Raw genomic sequence first — 16364 nt, 5'->3', positions numbered from 1 at the left:
CACCTTTTTTCTCAGTGGAGATTATTTGAAAAGCAATAATAATAAAAAAAAACCAACTTTGAAACTTGAAGTGCAAATAGCAGCAGACCGTCTCCGCCTGTAGATTCTGGCGTACAGCAACAGAGCTGTTGCTTCTGGCCGCCTGTTTCCCATTCTATATGAGTCATGCTCCAGGCATCAGCTTTGTCAGATACTACTGGCTCACTCCCTCTTTTCCTGTCAGTCTCCAAGTCCTCCCTTTCCCCTTCCCCCATTATCTATGCCTCTCTACGCCTGCCCTTTGCCACTTCTTTACGTTGCTTCCTGCATTCTATCAAGCTATTGTATTGCGCTCTTGTTCCAAGCAGTGATTGCATCTGACTCCACTTATGTAACAGGTTTACACTCTTTGCTGCTTTAAGGGAAAGCACAAGGATTCCTGAATACCCTCCCCTCGCGCTCCTCCTCCTCCTGTGTTATTACTGTATCTATTTACCATTCTCTGGCGGTCTGCCTCTCCTGGCAGTTTGAGGCACTCTGTCATGTCAGGGACGCCTCACCATCAGCAGCTCCGCACGGCAAGCAAGTCGTTCTGATCTGCTGCTCGCAGCTTCATCCCCTTCAGTCTTTTGAAATCTAGGTCAGCTCTATTATTTATTAATTGCAGTTTCACAACTCCCTTGGTTTTTCTCCTCTGCTGCTCCAAAGATCCATCTCTGATTTAGAGCAGAATCCTCTTCTGCATCCCCTGCTGCGACAAGTTCAATGAGATCCTTTAGGTTTCTTAAAGAGTCTAGTCGGATTATCCAAATAAGTTAAATCTTAAACAGATACGGTATTATATTTCAGGGGGAAAAAAAGAAAAGAAAAAAAAAAAAGAGGCAGAATCTACAAGGATCGTCTTGTAGGGTGTTTTCAGACCTGATAGTCTGGTAGACGCAGTTCGACTGGCAGCCAGAACTGCAATATTTGTTACATGGTGCGGTTCATTTTCACACTGCACTGTGTCAAATGATCTAAACCCCTTTGAGAAACCTGTTCCTATCCTCGCCTGTGGTGGCGCTGCACCAAGAACCGCTGAAGGAAACGACACAAAAACCTCAGAAGACACGAGCGTGACTTATTTCTTCGCAAAATGTAATGGAGTAGCATCAGATTTTAGCGGTTTTAGTAGGATTCCTCTTTTGTTCTGGTAAAAAGACCACGACAACAGCGCTAGACTCTTGTGATTGTTTCGTTGCATTTATCCAGAATTCCCTTTTTGGCGCGGTTTCCAGTCCGCTTGGCGTCTAAATATGCGCCAGAGTTCACTTCAACCAAAATGAGACCGAGGTTTGAATTTTTTGGAGTTTGATTAGATATTCACACCTCCCAAAACGAACCAGACTTTTCTAGGCAAATGAACAACAGTTAGATTAAAGCAAACTAAACAGGGCTGTTGTGAATGCACCCATAATTCCCAAATCCTCCAAATTAATAGAATATAGTTAATATCAGTTCTTACGGGTGAATTCAGTATGATTCACTAAATTGATACCATACGTTTTACACGTTTCTCACCTTCGTCATGTCCTCAACCCCTCCGAGAGGTAACGGCTGCCGGTGGGACAGAGGCCTCATCAGAGAGTCCGATCCCATCTCCAAACGAGGACGTTTGATCTCTGCATAGTCCACCTCTGACTGGCTGGGGGCCTCCGGCAGGTAGATGTGCTCATAACGGATGTGCTGCTCTTGTCCTCTGAAAGGAAGATAAGACAGTTGTAGCAAAAAGGTTTTTGTGCTTGGTTATTGCTTTTTACTAATTAACACCTAATAGGCGCTGGACACAAGCTGCGCAGAACTTTAGCGTTGCCATAGAGATGCGGTTATATTTGTGGACGAGTATTCTTTCCGAATACAGTCAGACGTGTTTTGCAGTTTAAACTACAATAAAAAAAAAAAAACATCACATAAGTGAGCTGGATGGTATTTCATAATAAACTTATGTAAAGAAAAATAAAATAACAGAATCACGGCCCACTGTACCGAACTGATATGCCATTTGTGAAAAAAGGGAACAAATGGTGATCTAGCCTGATGTAAACAGTGTTTTGTTTATGTTACTGTTCATCCAGACTGGCTTCTCAGGAGAAGAGTCATTTTGTTGTGCTCTGCAGCAGAAAGCTCATAAATCCAACTTGTCTTTGGGTAACTTTTCTTGTCATGAAATGACAGAGGATTCATGGCAGGGAGCTTTTGTTGCCATTCATTCTCAACGTCAGCTTAGCATTCAGCATGCTAAGCTGGTACATCCCTGCTCAACGCAGAGATGTACCAGAGTGCATTCAATTATATTTTTAAATGACTGGTATTAGAGTTACAACACCCCTGGTTTAAAACCAAGCAAATACTTATTGTTGATTTGAATGATTTAACGGACCAGGACTCTGCATCAGCAAATGCCTTCATTTAGACGAAACCCTTGTCATGTAGGAATGACTCAGTGAGATGGACACTTCATTTAAATTACAGCCACGGCACACATTCAAATCAACAGGAACCAGGAGAAAAATAACCAAAAACAAATTAAAATAAGCAATGAAAAGGAGTTCTATGCAGATGTTAAAATTCACTTGATGATTAGACGCTGATACTTTAATTAAGCCACTTGTTAAATTGCTTTTTGTTCTTTCGAACCAAATGGGTTTTTTTTTTTTTTTACCCTCGACCCCACCCAGGAGACAGAAGCCATAAGGTCAAAGCCCTTGCTGTCAGTGTCAAATTGGAGGCGGCTTGTAAAAAGAAGAGAAAGAACACAACCATAATTGCTGGTCGAGGCACACAGTGGTGTGGTCTGTGGTTTTGTTCTTTCTGTGGAGTTCAGTTATTGAAGGGAAGGTGTAATAATCAATAACACCTAAAAACTGGGAGACATTTACAAAGAACGTGCAACCAAAGGGACTGTGAAGGTGTTTACTGTGTGTATTAATTAAAGCATCATTTTATTAACCCTCCTGTTGTCCTCGGGTCACTTTGACCTGAGGACAACAGGAGGGTTAAAGCATCAGTGGGTGACTTTAGTAAAAAAATGTATGGTGTTTTTTTTTTTTTTTTTTTTTTACATATTTGCTAAAACTATCCCGTGTCGTGATAGTTTAGTATGAAACCCATAATCTGTGAGGATGGGAGGAAGAAAAAAAATTGAGCACCCCTGACTTCTCCCAGTGCAAACCAGAAACAGCCAATCAGAGACAGGAGGAGGGTCATAGCGCTGTCAATCATGGCCACGTGCGTGCTGCTCGCCCCCTCCTTCTGTCTCCTCTTTGCTATCTGCTAACACTTGAATGTTAAGACTAGTTAGCATGGTCACCAGTGAGGCTTTCCTGTAAGAGTAAGTTGTTTCTCTGTCATTAGCACATTTAGCAGTGTGTACACAAGGTTGATTGACAGCACTAAAACCCTCCTCCTGGCTCTGATTGGTTGTTTTTGGTCACGAGCGGTCCATTTCTTCAGACAACAAAACTAGCTCAGGGAGGAAGTGGAGGAGATCGATCTTTTCACAGATTACATGGTGACACTTTTAATATATATGTAAAAAGCATATTTTTTATAAAAGCTAAATACTGCCGCGTTAAGCCCAAAGATAAAAATCTTCCAAAGATCTGGCCCATGTCCGACATCAACATGGTGTGTAATTGCCTCCCCGCTTTTGACTGCAATTTCTCACTCATTTGCTGGAACACTTCTGCATCTCCACTTACATAATCACATCACCCAACTCCAGCCCCCCCTGACCTATCCCCCTCTACCTCCTGTGAGCATACAGAATAATCTCGCCCCCGGGGAGGATTTGTCTGGAGGACAAGACAAAGATGTGTGTGGAAGCTGGGGGCAAAGCTTGAAGAAGGGGGGGGGGGAGCTCATCACAACTTCCCTCAACAGCTCCATTACTTTCCTACTGGTTTGGGCCGCGCTACACAGGAACAGAGAAGGTGTGTGTAGACAGCAGCCTGTTGTTGTGAGAGTGTTTGTGTGGTGGCTGATCTCTTCACTGCTCCCCAGAGGAGCAGCTCTGCAGCTGTGTGTAAAGCCAGGGATGGTTAACAGAGAGAGATGCCTGGCTGAGGTAGCCACAGCTGGAATGAATGAAACCTTACAAAGAAAGTACAGGAAAGTACCAAATGGCCCAACAGCCTACTACCAGAGGACAATAATGGTTTCAGGTCCTGTGTGGTAATAAAAACTAAATAAAGGAATAAATTATGTATGTTTTGGTGGAAATCAATCTGATTTTGGGATGCTTTGTGGTTTATGAGGAGAGATGGAGAAAGGAAATTAAGCCTCGATGGATCATTAGGATTGGACCAGTTACCAATCTCGAGGTATCTTGAGGTTTCAGCGAGTTACTGCTTCAAAAAGCTCTCAGGTTTTCCATCATGCTGCTTCGACGACTTAAAGTCTACTTATTAATGCAACAGAGGCATTTGCTACAGCAATATGGAGAACAAAGTTACAGCATGTACCTTCCCCAGCTGCTACCAGCCAGCTGGCTACAAAAAAAAAAAAAAAAAAAAGGTTTCTACACATTTCCCACACTTATAAAGAAATTAGATCAGGCTGTTTGGAAATACTTCTGGTTGCAAAAAACAGATGTGGCCGACAGCCATATTATAGAAGCTCAAAGAGCCACTCCCATTACTCTTACAAAGATAGCCACATCTGCTGACTAATGCACGTCTGCTCAGCAACTGACTGCAGGTTATTAGTCAGCAGACAGTCTGACTAATGAACCATGCTAATATCAGTTTCTAATACCAGCAGTGTTGAGCTTTAGACCAGCAAAAAAGACATAATATTCTGTACAATAAATGCTTTAGCAGGTGTTTTAACCATGTTTTCTTAATCAAAACACATTTAAAATTAATAGTCAATATAATGTATTGATTTTACAGCAGCAGAAGTAAGTGCTTTAAGTTATTACTATAACTGTAAAACTGCGATAAGATTACTGTTAATGCTGCATGATATGTCGCAAATATATGTGTTCATCCAGATATTAGATATTTGTCATTTCAGTTAGAAATGCCTGGAGTACAATAATTGTAGGCTAATGTATTTCAAGTGTTATGCTAAAGTAACTTTTAGTCAATGGTCACAGAGTGATTGAAGCACAGAAGAAGAAAATAAGCATATATATTCTCCCAGATATCATTGTGGCAATATCTACAAAAATCACCTTGACAAATTTTCAAATATCATGCAGAACTAGTTATCGTACCGTAAAAATATCATTTGGGCAAATGCCTAGTGTGTAATATTTTACATATTTTCCACAGAGCTTTAGAAAACTCATATTGATAATGGGGATGGATTTCGCACACAATTGTGAAACAAAATGTTATTGATGAATTCTTGATTAAACAGGATTTCCCCAAGAAATCTAGCTAAGCCCAGATATATTACCTAGCTTAACTCATCTTTGCCATCACTGTCATTGGTGAATAGAAAAATAAATTAATACATGAAAAAAAATAAAATAAAAAATAAACACTTAGTCTGGGGATAGGGACAAGTAAAGCCTGGTGGCCCGCCAGGCTTATAATACACTGGTTAGAAACCCTGTTTCATTAATGTCAATCTAAACAAGAAAGAAAAATTTGATTTTTAAAGATAAAAAACAGTGGTGTAGAAATGGACAACATAGGGACTGATGATGGAGGACCAAAGAGCAGAAAGAGAATTTAAAGAAGTGTAGCAAAAGCAAATGAGGGGGATTAGCAGAGCTTTCTATGGAATGTCGTTTGCTGGCCTGGAAATTGTGCCGTCATACAGCAACAGTCTTTTAAGCAACATTGCACAGGTCTATTGTGTACGTATGCAAGCTGTGAAATATGTGGACACACCCAACTGAAAAAGTCAAGTGCACCACTGAGTCTGAACCCGGGATCATACCACAATTTTAAAGATTAATTGTGGTGACTGAGCATTTAATTGCAATCAGAAATAAAAAGGTTCAGCAAAACAACAAACTAAATTAAAGCTCCGCGGAGCCTCAAGCGGCCCTCGCAGCCAAGCGCCGCTCAAGCCTATAGCCACCGCGTATGTTCCAGCACCACCTCCCCCCAGCCACCGCCTCCCCTCAGCACCACCTCCCCCCAGCCACTGCCTCCCCTCAGCACCATGTCACCCCAGCCACCGCCTACCCCCAGCCACCGCCTTGCTCTCAAGGAGCTGCCAAACCCGCCCTGAAGATAGTCACCTGTCATGTTCGACATTGCTCCCAGACAATGCACAAAAATCTGGTGTAGATCAGCTGATATCGCAAGGAGACACAGGTGTTTGATTAACCTGGGTGCGCAGTGGAGTCAAATTGCAATTAAACTCTATTGGGCTCCTTAGAGGTTCACAAGTGTCACTCATAAAAAGTCTGGAGCAAATGGGATGATGCGTGTGTGAATAAGAGATGATCGTTTGCATATGGCGAGGGACTGCCATCTGGCCACGCCTCCACGGGTCAGTAGGCATTTACAGAGTTCATCTTCATGTCATTTTATGTCAGTCTGCAAAGCATGAAACCCATATGACTTAGAGAGTAAAAGTCAGACATACAGTAGAAAAAACAGGTGACTTCCTGTCGGAAGTGGGCGTGGCTAAGGTGATGTCATCAATCGACCACCTAACTGTGATGAGGTCTGGTCTATAATGAGACATAGAAAGTCTGATGCAGCTCTGACCTGGCATTTGGAAGTTATTTCACATTCATGTTTCATGGTGTATAGTCAAAGTTTGGGACTTAGCCACGCCCCCACGGGTCAGTAGAGTTCATCATGGGAGAGTTCATCATCATGTCATTTCATGTCAGCCTGCACAGGATGAAACCCATAAGAATTAGAGAGTAAAAGTAAGACATACAATTGAAGAAAGAGGTTACTTCCTGTCGGAAGTGGGCGGGGCTAGGGTGATGTCATCAATCGACCACCTAACTATGATGAAGGCTGGTCTATAATGAGACATAGAAAGTCTGATGCAGCTGTGACCTGGCATTTGGAAGTTATTTCACATTCATGTTTCATGCTGTATAGTCAAAGTTTGGGACTTAGCCACGCCCCCACGGGTCAGTCGAGTTCATCATGGGAGAGTTCATCATCATATCATGTCATGTCAGCCTACACCGGATGAAACCCATATGACTTAGAGAGTAAAAGTAAGACATACAATAGAAAAAACAGGTGACTTCCTGTCGGAAGTGGGCGGGGTTAAGGTGATGTCATCAACTGACCATCTCAATGTGATGAGGGGTGGTCTGTAGTCAGATATAGGAAGTCTGATGCAGCTGTGACCTTCTATGTGGAAGTTATTGCATCTTGATGTTTCATGGCGAATAGTCAAAGTTTGGGACTTAGCCACGCCCACATGCTTTGACATAGAAAAATTCCTACGATAACTTTTCATCTTTAATGTCTCAAGTCTCTGCTGACTGAGTTTGAAGTCTCTATCTCAAAAGCTGCAGGAGGAGATAGATCAGATGCGATGTCTATGAAAAAGAGGAAATGGCTGATTTTGATCCAAAATGGCCGACTTCCTGTTGGGTTTGCACCATGGCTCCAAGAGACTTTTTTGTAGGTCCTGACATGATACACATGTGTACCAAGTTTCATAATTCTAGGTTAAAGCATGGCTTGGGGCTGATCATTTAAAAATTTCTAGGGGGCGCTGTAGAGAAATTAGGCCACGCCCATCAACGACTGTTATGGATTCCTGTTCGTGGATGAATAAGGATGCATCCTAGTGAGTTTGGTGCAGCTGGTCTGAATGATGTGGAATCTAGAGCCAAACGTATGGCGGCGGCGTTCCCTCTGCTTCGCCGCGCTGCCACGGCCACGCCCTCTACTGAAAACTCTTGGCGCTTTAAAGCAAGTGAGACCAACATGTTATCTGTCATCCAACACAGAATCATCTTGATTAGGTCGAGAGAGCCAGAGATGGAGCTGTACAAGTCAATAAAAGGCACTTCCTGTTCTGAGGGGGCGGGGCTTAGATGACGTCAGACTATGACGACATAGGATCGTCAGGCATCCCACCAGGATCACTCATGTCAAGTTTGGTGCAGCTGGGCACAAGATTGAGGAATCTACAGCCAAACGTATGGCGACGGCGTTACAGGTCACTTCGCCATGCCGCCACGCCCACCTGGTCCATCAAAGCCAAACAGGGTTGGAATCCATGACACACCAACATGTTTTCTGTCTGTGGACACAGTTTCATGTTTATTAGGTCAAAGGGGTCAGATAAGGACCGTTCACAGTAAAACATGACACTTCCTGTTGTCAGGGGGCGTGGCCTAAGTGATGTCATCATTTGACCATTGGGTGTTGTAGGGGACCCGTTGATGATCAATCACTGAAAGTTTGGTGCTGCTGTGAGTTTTGTTGTAAAAGTTATAACCCTTTTATTTTTCATGGCGACAAGGTGAACTTTGACCCCAGGTAACTCCATTTAGAAGAAAAAAAAACGCAAAACTCTGATAACTTTGGATCGGCCATGCCTTATGAACGATCTGACTGAGTTTGAAGCCGATCGATCGAAGTCCCTAGGACTAGTTCGAAAAAATGCGAACCCTGTGAACGGCCAAAATCGGAACTTCAATCCAAAATGGCCGACATTCTGTGATACTTGCACTATGACATTAATTGTAAATTCTGAGTGTCTTGGGGAGCTGTACAAGTGTACCAAGTTTCAAGTCTGTACGATAAAGTAAGTGAATAGGAAAGGGTCTTTTGAAATTTGCTAGGTGGCGCCCTTGAGCCGTTTCTTGTGCGATTTTTCTGGGGACCTTAAAATACGTAAATTTTCACCGGGCTCTATGCCCCCGCCAAGTTTGGTGAGTTTTTGAATATGATAAAGCCCCCAAAAAGCCAATTTATTTTACGGAAGAATAAGAATAATAATAATAATTAAAGCTCCGCGGAGCCTCAAGCGGCCCTCGCAGCCAAGCGCCGCTCGAGCCTATAGCCACCGCGGATGTTCCAGCACCGCCTCCCGCCGGCCACCGCCGACGCTTGCGCGCCATGCTCCATGCGATCCGCTTTGATGCCTTCGGTAGAGCTCCCTGGCGATGCACCCAAAATCTGGAGCAGATTGGGCCATGTAGAGAGGTGATACAGCTGTTTGATTAACCTAGGGGGTGCAGTGGAGTCAAATTGCAATAAAACTCTATTGGGCTCCTTAGAGGTTCACAAGTGTCACTCATAAAAAGTCTGGTGTAAATCGGATGATGCATGTGTGAATAAGAGACGATCGTATGCATATGGCGAGGGACAGCCATTTTTCCACGCCCCCACGGGTCAGTAGAGTTCATCATGACAGAGGTCATTATCATCTCATTTTATGTCAGTCTGCACAGGGTTGGAATCCATGACACACCAACATCTTTTAGAGTGTAAAAATAAGACATACAGTAGAAAAAACTGGTTACTTCTTGTCGGAAGTGGGCGGGGCTAAGGTGATGTCATCAATCGACCACCTAACTGTGATGAGGGCTGGTCTATAATGAGACATAGAAAGGCTGATGCAGCTGTGACCTGGCATTTGGAAGTTATTTCACATTCATGTTTCATGGTGAATAGTCAAAGTTTGGGACTAAGCCACGCCCACATGGTTTGACATACAAAAATTCCCGTGATAACCTCTCACCTTTAATGTCTAAACTCTCTGCTGACTGAGATACAGCTGTTTTATTAACCTAGGGGGCGCAGTGGAGTGAAATTGCAATTAAACTGTATTTTGCTCCTGAGAGGTTCACAAGTGTCAGTCATAAAAAGTCTGGTGTAAATCGGATGATGCATCTGTGAATAAGAGACAATAGTATGCATATGGCGAGGCACAGCCATTTTCTCACGCCTCCACGGGTCAGTAGAGTTCATCATGACAGAGGTCATTATTTCATTTCATGTTAGTCTGCAAAGGATGAAACCCATATCAATTAGAGAGTCAAAGCAAGACATACAGTAGAAAAAAACAGGTGACTTCCTGTCGGAAGTGGGCGGGGCTAAGCTGATGTCATCAATCGACCACCTAACTGTGATGAGGTCAGGTCTATAATGAGACATAGAAAGTCTGATGCAGCTGTGACCTGGCATTTGGAAATTATTTGACATTCATGATTTATGGCGAATAGTCAAAGTTTGGGACGATCCATATGGCCAGGGACAGCCATTTTTCCACGCCCCCACTGGTCAGTAGGCATTGACAGAGTTCATCTTCATGTCATTTTATGTCAGTCTGCAAAGGATGAAACCCCTATGAATTAGAGTGTAAAAGTAAGACATACAGTGGAAAAAACAGGTGACTTCCTCTCGGAAGTGGGCGGGGCTAAGGTGATGTCATCAATCGACCACCTAACCGTGATGAGGACTGGTCTATAATGAGACATAGAAAGTCTGATGCAGCTGTGACCTTATATGTGCATGTTATGTCACTTTGATGTTTCATGGCGAATAGTCAAAGTTTGGGACTTAGCCACGCCCACATGCTTTGACATAGAAAAATTCCTACGATAACTTTTCATCTTTAATGTCTCAAGTCTCTGCTGACTGAGTTTGAAGTCTCTATCTCGAAAGCTGTAGGAGGAGATAGATCAGATGCGATGTCTATGAAAAAGAGGAAATGGCTGATTTTGATCCAAAATGGCCGACTTCCTGTTGGGTTTGCACCATGGCTCCAAGAGACTTTTTTGTAGGTCCTGACATGATACACATGTGTACCAAGTTTCATAATTCTAGGTTAAAGCATGGCTTGGGGCTGATCATTTAAAAATTTCTAGGGGGCGCTGTAGAGAAATTAGGCCACGCCCATCAACGACTGTTATGGATTCCTGTTCGGGGATGGATAAGGATGCATCCTAGTGAGTTTGGTGCAGCTGGGCTGAACGATGTGGAATCTAGAGCCAAACGTATGGCGGCGGCGTTACCTCTGCTTCGCCGCGGTCCCACGGCCACGCCCTCTACAGAAGACTCTTGGCGCTTTAAAGCAAGTGAGACTAACATGTTATCTGTCATCCAACACAGAATCATGTTGATTAGGTGCAGTGAGCCAGAAAGGCAGCTTTCCATGGAAAAAAAAGCACTTCCTGTTCTGAGGGGGCGGGGCTTAGATGACGTCAGACTATGACAACATAGGATCGTAGGGGACCCTACCAGGATCACTCATGTCAAGTTTGGTGCAGCTGGCCTCAAAATTGTGGAATCCACAGCCAAACGTAAGGACACGGCGTTTAGGGTCACTTCGCCAGGCCGCCACGCCCACCTGCTGGATTCAAATGAGCTTGGCTTGGAATCCTCAACACACCAACATGTTTTCTGTCTGTGGACACAGTTTCACCTCGATTAGGTCAAAGGGGTCAGATAGCGACCGTTCAGCGTAAAAAATGACACTTCCTGTTCTCAGGGGGCGTGGCCTAAGTGACGTCATCATTTGACCGTTGGGTATTGTAGAGCATCCCATGATGATCAATCACTGAAAGTTTGGTGCTTCTATGAGTTTTTTTCAAAGAGTTATAACAGTTTGATGTTTCATGGCGAATCGGTGACCTTTGACCCCCGGAAAGACCCCTTCAGCAAGCCCGAAAACGCAAACCTACGATAACTTTGGATCGGCCATGCCTTATGAACGATCTGACCGAGTTTGAAGCCGATCGATCGAAATCCCTAGGACAAGTTCGATCAAATGCGAACCCTGTAAACGGCCAAAATCGGGTCAAAATCGGAACTTCAATCCAAAATGGCCGACAATCTGTGATACTTGCACTATGACATTAATTGTAAATTCAGAGTGTCTTGCGGAGCTCTACAAGTGTACCAAGTTTCAAGTCTCTACGATAAAGTAAGTGAATAGGAAAGGGTCTTTTGAAAGTTGCTAGGTGGCGCCCTTGAGCCGTTTCTTGTGCGATTTTTCTGGGGACCTTAAAATACGTAAATTTTACACGGGCTCTATGCCCCCGCCAAGTTTGGTGAGTTTTTGAATATGAGAAAGCCCCCAAAAAGCCAATTCTTTTGGCACAATAAAAATAATAATAATAAACAGCACGAAAACAATAGGCTCTCGCAGCGCTTAGCTGCTCGGGCCTAATAATAATTTACAGCACAGTTTCAATAGGCTCTCGCAGCGCTTAGCTGCTCGGGCCTAATTAGTTACAAATAATGTTACAAGTTCCAGGATTCATTAAAAAGTGGCATCTCTTTGGTTTAAGAAGTAAATTTGTTTACAATATAGCCCTAGTTACTGCAAGAGAACCAGCCAAAAAAAAAAAAAAAAAAAAAAAGAAAGAAAGAAAAAGCTCTCCCTCTCTTCAGGAGCCAGGGATGATATTCACTGGATATGAAGAGGTTGTCATGAATGTTGCCTGGAGTGAGGATGAAGATGGAACATATCAAGGAGCACTACAGAGATTATTCTGTTGTGGGTTTCTGGCCTATAATTAGCTTACATTTCAAACATTAGCAAAATAGCACATTGCTGCTTTGCATTCTGCGCACGACGAGCAGGGAGGAGGTGAAAATCCTCGCAGAGAAAAACCCAGACCAAGATCTTTGAAAGTTCTATGTGAACAACAATCAGAGTAGTTCAAGTAAAGAGAGAGAGAGAGAGAGTTACTGAGATGTATAAAAAAAGACGAGCACACATCTAAGCAAAGCAAAGTCTAAAGGATTGCCAAGGCCAGAATTACAGCAGAATTCAGAGTCTGAATGAAAACGCAGAATGTGGCCTTCAGTTTGGATACTAAGCCTTCTGAAGGAATGGAGAAAGCCTTAGACATTCTTCTGAAAGACTGCCCACCCCCCGATGCATGCCAGCATATAACTGAGGCTCTTTTTCACAGATTCTACAAAGAAATATGGGCTAGAGGTATGCACTCTTTTATATATATATATATATATATATAGATGATGGTTTTCTTTCATCTACAAAAAAAAAAGCTAATTCCCTGCTTCACTGAAGAAGTTACAGGAAGGCATCTGTAGTGCAGAAACATGGACCGAGTCATTTCTGGGAGGCTGCCAAAGCACAAGTGACTGAATGAAGTAGGGCTGTTGTAAACGAATATTTTAGTAATCGAGTAATCTATCGATTATTCTTACGATTAATCGAGTAATCGGATTTAAAAAAATTATAAAATGAAATATTGGTAAATCTGGCATAATACCGGTGTTACTATCAGATATCAATATCAGTCCAATTTTTCATATTTGAGCATCCCTAACAGTTGCTTTTTTGTAGTTTAGAAAACTAACCTGTAACAATAATAGCTCACTTTCTAAGTTAACCAGAAGAAAAGTTATAGAAAAATCTGAAATTATATTGAATTTAATAACAAAGAGGCAGGCTCACAAATATGCTTATAAAAAATGTCTACAATCCAGCTTTTAGTTTATGTATTCATCTTCAGTGAGTTTAATAGATTAATTAAACTCACCTTGCCACCTAACCTGTCACGCTTTGGGTTTGAAAATACGGGAAATGCCGCCTGGAGTGGGAGGAGAGGGCGAATGAACGGAAGTAAGATGGGGTGGAGGGGAGGAAATGGACCAGCGGACTGACGAACCGTTAGACCGGGGGACGAACACGGGGGGAAGCAATACGGGATATTTACGACACCTTCACTGGTCACACTCAGAAACTCATCTACCAGCCATGTACGATGCGCTCCGCCACCCGTTTCTTCAGACCGGGATATGAAATTTATTGTGCGGTTCGTCGGTAAAGCTACATTTACACGGTAAGCATCAGCTACTCAGCCGCCCGCCCTGTTCAGGCTATCCGCTCACCTCAGCGCTCTTCCCGCCGTTCGCTTTCAACCAGCAGCCCCGGAGGAGAAATGCTGCCGTACTCCAGGCATCCCCCAGTCATTTTAAGGATGCTTATTGGTTCCCCAAAAACGATAAAAAGTCGGGCAGTATCATCAATCAATAAAATCCCCACGGGCCAGTCTTGAAGATTGGACTTTATGCCGCTGAGACTTAGCTTTTGTCAACAACTCAGAGGCGGAAGTGAGAGCTCCGCGCAACGCAAATGAAGTCCCGGCCGGAACAAGGTGCGCTAACTAATAAAACATAAATTAACGAAGCTTCGAGGCAGGTAAATTTTCCTCGAGGAATTTTAGTAATCGAGGTACTCGAATCATTCGAGGAATCGTTTCAGCCCTAGAATGAAGTGTGTCAGTGAATCAGAAGCTGGTGGGTAGCATTTGAAGTATGGTGTGTTTATTTCCCTGCGGGGGCCGAGACCCAGAGTTAACATGCTGACGGGCGAGGCTAATAGCCATTAAGCATCGCCGGTGTACAGATTTATGTATTAAAATTCAGACTATAATCCCGTCTGATGCTTAAAGACATCAACAAAAAAGCCCTACGTTGCTACAGAGTCACTCTACCATCTGCTGCTACCACTGCCATCAATCCTGGAGGACTCGGTCCTGAAAAGCAGCCACTGCTCCAACACCTGGACATGAAAACAATACTCGGAGCTCATCGCTTGCTGAACACCTTGCGTCTTTTGATGCATGCAAGAAAATATTGAGAGAGAAAGAAACTGATCCGAGGAGACATTTTCTTGTGATGCGTTTCTCTGCGAGTCATGCAAAATTCACATCCTGCACATGAATCATTCATAGGTGCTCATCAAGTCTTGCCCTCGAAAACCCATCTCTATTTAAACGGCGCAGAACACTGCCAGGTACAAGCCCCAGGTATGCAGAAACAAAGTACTATTCATTCGCAATTTACAGTTGGTTTACTGAAGATGGAAAATCTCCTCAGGCCCCCATTGCCCTGCAGAAGCGTTTGACACAACATTATGAAAGGAGAACAGCTCGCGGCTACCAATTACATAAGGATTACTCAGGGGAAGGCGGGGGGTTAACGGGCAGAGGCTTTGGTAGAACAATGCTGCAGAAAAATGCAGATGGGATGAGGCTCTCTGTTCAGCAGACAAACCTAAACACAAACTGATTTGCTAGAAATAAATCAAAGCAAACCGCAACATTTTAGCACCAACGAGTTGATTTCTGACCAGCTACATCGACGTTGTGTAATAAAACACTAATTTCTCTTCAGAACAATTACTGATGGATAAAAAAATATGGTGCCACAAACTCGTTGGGAACAGAAATAAACACCACAAACACCCTGAATTAATGGATATTTGAAACAGTGAAGATGCAGTCGGTTTCATAAATTACATCTCGCCAGGCACAGACTGGGGATGAGAGGACAATCAAAATTTTTGACAAGTATCTGTAATGACAGCTATTGTACCCACTTGTTGGTATACAACAACTGCAAACTTCTTACTAAAACTTCAGCTGACGTACACAAACAGAATTGTGACATGGGAGCCATCATGCATGATTTTCTAAAACAAAACTTTTCACTGCAATTACAGCTGAAAGTCTTTTGGGGAACGTCTCTACTGTCTTTGTGCTTTTCTAACAAATGAATATGCATTGACCTAAGCAAGAGGTGCACAACTCTAGTCTGGATTCTACATGACAGCACATAGAAATTTGTGGTTGTAAAATACAAGGAGTATGAATACATTTCAATGAACTTAACGAGTAAACTGCTTCTACCTTTCATTCCCAGGCTGGAACTCTGAAAGTAAGGAAGGCCGACGGCGATGCGGCTGGGCCAGATGAGAGCTGTAATCCCTGGCATGATGGGAGTGGTAGTCGACCAGTCCCACTTCCTGGAATACATAAAGAATTTACACAGTTTATAACTTTATTAAAATCATCCCATTTACATTTATTTCTGTAAGCCCTTTACATGTTTTATGACATATATTCTCAAGCCAGACACATTTCTCGCGTAACGTTTAGCAATTTCCAATTCTCTTTTATCAACTGGCTTCTTGGATAAATAGGGTGAAACATGCAGCTACAGTAAACCTGTGCCTTTGTCATTCGGGAGCTGCAGGACACAGCCCATCAATCCGCATCTGGTTGCGAATGTGATGACAAGTGGGAGCGGTGGGATTAGCAACAGGTGTAACTGTGGGAATCCCGGGGGATAAAGATTTGAATTCTCCAGTCATGCAACAACAAAGCAAGTTTCGGCAACACTGGAGCTCATGAATACGTTCACCGCTCAACAAGAGGCGCGATCGTTTGAAGCTGCTCCGCACATAATCCTGATAATTAGGACATGTTTGCAAAAACATAGAGAAAGGCCTTTATGCGACTCCACAACATGAACTTTAAACCCAAAACATTTAATGAGGGGAAACCGTTCCGGTGTGCCGCCTTCTAAACTTAGCAATGTTTCTGTTGGACTGAGGCCCTCTCCGGTTTAGAGAACCACTTTGCTCTCTAGATTTTCAATGGAGGTGAGAGAGTAACAGAGAGAGAGAGA

General features: G+C 43.2%; 1 protein-coding gene across 4 annotated transcripts in view; it reads right to left on the bottom strand.

Annotated features, from left to right (window-relative positions):
- Positions 1–16364, bottom strand: part of ncor2 (nuclear receptor corepressor 2) — a 115767-nt gene that overhangs the window by 71469 nt on the left and 27934 nt on the right. For all 4 annotated transcript variants that reach the window (XM_088009044.1, XM_015003724.2, XM_015003723.2 and 1 more), the window contains 2 exons: positions 15584–15699; positions 1540–1717 (listed from right to left, as the gene is read on the bottom strand). In XM_088009044.1, the coding sequence (XP_087865170.1) occupies positions 1540–1717; positions 15584–15699 (294 nt within the window). The remainder of the gene's footprint in view (positions 1–1539; positions 1718–15583; positions 15700–16364) is intronic.

Source organism: Poecilia mexicana, unplaced genomic scaffold (assembly GCF_051168715.1).
Source record: "Poecilia mexicana isolate PSO_F unplaced genomic scaffold, ASM5116871v1 scaffold_9, whole genome shotgun sequence".
Lineage (NCBI taxonomy): Eukaryota > Metazoa > Chordata > Actinopteri > Cyprinodontiformes > Poeciliidae > Poecilia > Poecilia mexicana.
The sequence above is the reverse complement of the archived record's forward strand: the minus strand, read 5'-3'. Positions and strand labels throughout refer to the sequence as shown.